At 33.4% G+C, this 6,000-nt stretch overlaps 1 protein-coding gene across 4 annotated transcripts; it reads right to left on the bottom strand.

The window, feature by feature from the left end:
- Positions 1-934: 934 nt before the first annotated feature.
- LOC120280251 (eukaryotic peptide chain release factor GTP-binding subunit-like) lies at positions 935-5,327 on the bottom strand. Of its 4 annotated transcripts, none has more exons than XR_005542279.1 (6): positions 5,262-5,327; positions 3,398-4,505; positions 1,852-1,916; positions 1,539-1,700; positions 1,372-1,444; positions 935-1,305 (listed from the first exon to the last, which is right to left on the bottom strand). XR_005542279.1 is itself a non-coding variant. In XM_039287028.1 (6 exons), exons 3-6 carry the CDS (start codon positions 1,858-1,860, stop codon positions 1,208-1,210), a joined length of 342 nt encoding a protein of 113 aa, XP_039142962.1. In that variant the 5' UTR covers positions 1,861-1,916; positions 3,398-4,510; positions 5,262-5,327; the 3' UTR covers positions 935-1,207. The 4 variants fall into 4 exon arrangements, 3 of the variants coding, with proteins under 3 accessions (XP_039142962.1, XP_039142961.1, XP_039142960.1); XM_039287028.1 differs by having other exon boundaries at positions 3,398-4,510; XM_039287027.1 differs by lacking the exons at positions 3,398-4,505; positions 5,262-5,327 and adding an exon at positions 2,951-3,020.
- Positions 5,328-6,000: the final 673 nt, after the last annotated feature.

Here is a 6,000-nt window from a genome sequence, read left to right as displayed (position 1 = left end):
TATCAAATAAGTTTTTAATAGATAAAAACAACCTCTGTTAAACAGTGGTGAGTTATTTACTTAACAAATTATCTTTTTATTAATTAGCTTAAAAAACAACAGCTTTAGTTAATAACATGTATTAAACATCAATAATTGGAGAGTCTAATAGTATAATACTAAAATGTAAAAATGAAGGTCATTGGTTCAAATCCCTCCCCTTCATTACTATTCTACAAAAATTTTAATTATATGCTTATATACTTCATTATTTATTTTCAATCATGCATTATGATTATATAACAAAATTTATATGTGTTATGGTTAAGCAGTGTGGTGACCATCAAGTTATTAATTATTACGAACATGATTCTAAATTCTAAGCTACTTATTATCCAGTAAAAACCTTGGATTTTTAATAACAAACTAAAATCAACTACACGATTAATTACGAAACCTTTATATATATATATATATATATATATATATATATATATATATATATATATATATATATATATATATATATATATATATATATATTTTAAAAAAAAGGTGTGTGACAGCTCAGGTTATAAAAAAATATACATATTTTCATATTTTGATGGAAGCGGTGGAACACAGGAGGTGGAAGTGCTTTTCGGATAAAAATACTAGTGCTTTATAATTCATATTCTATAGAGATTGAAACACACGAGTATTTTATATATGATTTTTTTACATCCACGAAATCAAGAGGTCAAGTTTTTTTCAATACATGGTTGAGACATAAATAAAATGTATGTGATAGCTTATCCATATTACCATTTAAAAAACAATGAAAGAAAACACCATCATTAACATCATAAATAAATATATATATATATATAAAGAGGCAGGAGCATCAATCTAAAACTATGAAGCTAATCACTCTATTAAAAAGACAGCATAAATAAAAATTGTAGAGATTACTCATAGCTCTTGGAAAATTAAGCATCACATCATGTGGCATGTCTATATGACTTTGATACAGAGAAGATGATACTAACACCATATATATAACTCTATAAGATACTGCTATGGGATTGAATTCCATTAAATGCTTCTTCAAAGACTTAGCAACTCTAAACTAGATACTTATCTTCTGAACTATATATATATATATACACATAGCCTAGCTGGTATTAAATTATACCAAGCAGGATGTGATATTGTCGCTATTAATTGCATGATGATTGGCCTAGAAAATTCAAGGACGTGTACCGTGATAATAATTTTCAGGATACGGAAATGCTAAGCGGCCGACTGGAGGAAGTTCAACTAATATTCCTAATGCAGTTGTCTTTCCTGTGAAAAGAATGGCAATTCTCATAAATTATATATTGAAATTATTAAACAAAGAAGTTCTTTTACCTGCAGAATGAATGGTGAACCTCCCAAGGTGGTGATCAACAGAGAAATTCTCGACGCGTATTGAGTTGTTCACCTAGATATGGAAATTAGTAGTATACTCAATGCCACGAGTGAAAATTGATCGGAAGTTAATAATAGTTAATATAGATTGTTAAATGCAACCATACCCGAATTCGGCACAAGACAACATCACCATTCTTAAGATAAAGGGGCCTTTCATATGGTGTCATTTTCTTCGAGCCAATTATTTCTATAACATCGACAATCTCACATTGCTTGACAACTGCATCTGTGTGCAATTCCGCATGGTAACCACCAGTACATACTGGCTGTAATGTTAACATAATGTGTGATTTCAGATAGTGTTCATTAATCTGAACTAGAGGTTTTCTTGATTTTGCATAACTGAAACTATGTAGTTAGTTTAAAAAACATTAAATGAGTGAACTATCTGAACTAGAGGTTTTCTTCAACACTTACATTGCACATTGATTCAAGTAACCTCAACCTTGCCTTAAAAGCAATGACCTCACGACCTGAATTTTCTGAGAAAAATCAATGACAATCAAGTCAGTTCATGGCTCAAACCAATGACGCTTGCATTAAAGTTTGGTACTGAATCATGTTAATTTAAACTATAATTTCAATATATATAAATTGATAAAGAGGACAAGTGCTATCCTACAAGAGTATACTCCCATAGGAACCGTAAATAATAAATAAACAGTACTACTACATTATTTATATTAATGTATATACAATTTGCAACGCTGGTATCATAATTTCATTTTGATATCCATACAATGGAAATTGATAAACGGTAGTTCCAAAAATCACAAAAGACACACAGTCTGATCCAATTTAAAAAGCGGGGAAAAAAAATCAAAATCAAATGGCCGGGCTCTTAACCCGGGTAGGTACAAATTATTTATTTTTTTAAGTTGTTTATTAAAGTTTAATAATTAAATTGATTAGATAAGATGCAATCCTTAGCCAAAATGCCAAGAAAGAAATTAATCATCTTATTAAAAAAAAGGAAAAAAAATCTAATAATCTATGCTTATGTAAATCGATATATTAAGCCCTAAAAATTGAGAGATATACATGTACGGGTGAAATTTATATCAATTTATTATCCACACAATTATATATTTTTAAACAATATACAAATTAATTTGGAACATAATCTTAGGAAAAACTTATATATTTTTAACAATTAGTTGTACTTGATTTTTTATAGTGATTTTTGAGCATTATAGTAAATAACAAAATAGGATATTTGCTTCTTTATCAGGCTTTGAGCATAATAGAACCTTTTAAGCTCTACAACTATAGCATAAATCAAATAGTATTTGATCTTTTTCTTCCACAATATTTGATTTTCTTATTATATATAATTAAAATATAAATTAACTTTTAGTAAAAAAATTTTATTCCCGGTCAACCTTGTTAAACCCTTCAACGCTTGGCATTTGATTTAATGTCAAACACACTCTGGTTCTTAAAAACATATGTATGATTTTTAGACGGATAACATAAGATTATATGAGATTGTATAAGATTATATAAAATTGTGTACCTTGCACCAACGAAGTTGCCATGTTGAGATCTTTATTCTTTTGAACAAAGAATTAACTACTCACTTTGATTATAAGAACGCAAGAGAAGATATTTGCTAATAAATAACAAAGAGTAAAGATCTCTTAATGCCTATATATATATATATATATATAACCATCTACATTAGAACTTAATATATATCCTAGTTGGATTATTGGATATTTATTGGATTTAGATGTGTGTTATATTTTTAAAATAATATTTATATTTAATAATTAATATTATTGATAATGCTATTCATAATTTTAAATAATTGACTAATATTTATCTACAAATTATCTAACATTATCTCCACCAGAATTAACATAAAAAAAAAAATTAATGCAGCAAAGATAAGTAGAAATTATTTCCATCATAAGCAGGTCGTCCATGAAAATTTAAAATAGTGTGTGGTTAAAAGTCATACGTTTGTCTAGTTTAAAGCCGGGGTTATCCACCCAACCGGTTCCCACCCATGCATTCCGTCACCCCAAAACTCTGCGCGTCTGCGGACCATGCTAGATGTAGTGATGTCAATAATACGCACCTCGAAGAAAACGAGATAGAAAGGAGGGCTGATGAGGGTCCTGTCCCATTCTGCCAAATTCACTTTCAATAAAGGATATGAGCTTTCTTTCCCAAATGGCTCAAATATGTAATAGAGATCCCCCTGCACGTTCTGAAAATATCTCAGAAAAAATTCCGAATTGGATCTTACACGAGAATCTGAACCGGCTATTAGAAAGCCCCGATCCCTGTCAAGTTGGCCAGTATCCAAGATCACCTCATGGAATACTCCTTCATAGGAGGCATAGAAGTGCTCCTTCAAAGCAAGCAACTACATCACAGGGCTTGACTTCAAGACTAAAGGTAGTCCATTGGACGTCTGGCCAACCCTTTTCATACCTGATGAAATGCACGTCAGCACCCTTTTCATTGGCAACATAGTAGATCACAGTCAAATAAACTTCCAAATCATCTGGTCGTCCCAAGAGATAAACACGCCCCCCAAGTTTAGTTTCAGGGCCAAGTAGAGGTAAGATTATGAGACTGCCTGTGATGGGATTATTTAGATTTATTCGCAATACTCTGTGACTTTCAAAAGGATAATCACATTCCTCGTGCACCACGATTTGACCTGTAAAAATCCATCCATGCGAAGCACCAAGGTAGTAGTCATGCCTAACAGGGAGGAAGGTTGCACGATGCAAACAGACTATGGCTTCCTTCCGGATTATGTCGAATAAGGAGAGACCCTTCAGAGTGCCATCTTGATTAAAGTCTGCTAAAATCACAAGAGGTATCTTTTCCCGCTTTTTTGTGTGTCCACGCCATTCCATGCAGACAGAGCGGAACTGGGTGTGGTCAATGGCATTAAGTTGGCGGTATATGAAATTCACTGCTAGACGAGGAAGGCAGGACCAGTCCCGCCGTACACCCTGTTCCAACAATAAGGGTTCCTCATCGCAGGACCAGTCCTGGTCATGGTCGTCCTCACTGTTCATCACTTCTTCGAAATATGGCTGGCAACCAAACTGCTCTGCATGCATGCCGGGTAAATATAAAATGCTGTTATGTGCATATCATTGAAAACTATGCTACCAATACCCTGATGTCTAAAATAGATGAATGTCCATACTAACTGTTATTATCTAGAGGCTTTCTCTAGCAAGACAACATCACATAACATGTGGCAGCTCCCATCTAGAATTTCATTAGCATGGAGAGAAAACAATGAAAAAATAACAGTATATATTTTTATAAATCAACAATAAGTGGCAACCCAGTTGGGAGGAGAATGACCACATCAATGGCGATGAGGAGGTGCCTAGAAAAAGAGAAAGAAGAGGAGAGGAGGAAGATTTCTGGTAATTTCTGGTGCTACTCCCAATGCTGGCTGGCCTTCCTAGTGATCCATACCTCTTTAAAGTTGCCTATGACAAGCTGTTCATAGCTACTTTCAATGTTCAGTTTGATGTTAATTAGTATCAATCATAGCTACTTAAACTGTTTGTCTTTTTATTAAAGCAAATATATAATTATGTTGAACTAATCTATAATATACCATATTTATGTCACCCTCTTTCCTTATAGTAATCATCATATACTTATTCATGGAATGGTCAACAAAAGTGATGCAAATAATAAGACATGGTAGCCTGCCAATACTTGGTTAAAGAAAACTTCATAAGAAATAGTAAAACATGAGCAAAATGGAAAGAATTTCCACTTGGTTGTTGTTATAAAGACATTCAAGAAAGATGGACACATAATAGCAGAAATTACCATACCTTTTGTTCTCTTCGATGGTCTGTGCCTTCTTCAAATGTCACTAAGAATAAGTATGATGGTGAAGTTGTAATGATCCCTGCTAGATCAATGAGATCTAGCTCCAAATTCAAATTCCCAAGTAAATTCAGAACATTCACAGAGAAATCAAGCCCTAAATCAGAGCTATTTCACCAGAGTTTATCTCAATATTACTCAGAAATCCAAAGATCCTAATCTCTGAAATACATTCAAGCAATTCAGTAGAATATACTCGGATCTAGGATTTCCATTTATCAACAATCAACACATAGGGCGATTAGCAGTTCTAAAAGAAAACATCAAACAACATCAACTCCAAACAAGAACAATCAACAAAGCGTAAAGGTAAACAAACCCAGCAGAGAACCTCCACCGAATTCCTCTCCGATCTCCTTTGAGAACGGCCTTCAATCTTCTTCTCCGATATCTCCTCCTCTGTTTCTCCGACTCCCTTTTTATCCCCAAAAAATAATCCCGAAGGCAGTATTTGCTCTCCTCTCGCCTCGTTTCCCGTTCCATACTCCTAGCACCGTTGGATTGTTTTCTTGTAATTTATCTTGGCCGTCCACGTCTCCATCCACTTCTCCAGTGTCATTGGCGATGCATTGACCGCCACCTGTGAATTTACTTCTAATGATCTGGCTTTGAACTTGTAAGGCAACATGACATTTGCCCTCCCATCAAAAATAGACCTTGCCCTCAAGGTGCATAATGAAAATG

Source organism: Dioscorea cayenensis, chromosome 17 (genome assembly GCF_009730915.1).
Source record: "Dioscorea cayenensis subsp. rotundata cultivar TDr96_F1 chromosome 17, TDr96_F1_v2_PseudoChromosome.rev07_lg8_w22 25.fasta, whole genome shotgun sequence".
In the NCBI taxonomy this organism is placed as follows: domain Eukaryota; kingdom Viridiplantae; phylum Streptophyta; class Magnoliopsida; order Dioscoreales; family Dioscoreaceae; genus Dioscorea; species Dioscorea cayenensis.
This window is presented reverse-complemented; position numbering and strand designations above follow the sequence as displayed.

Coding starts and splice junctions, on each gene's coding strand:
- LOC120280251 (XM_039287026.1), bottom strand. CDS start 4,475: ATGAACAGTGAGGACGACCATGACCAGGACTGGTCCTGCGATGAGGAA.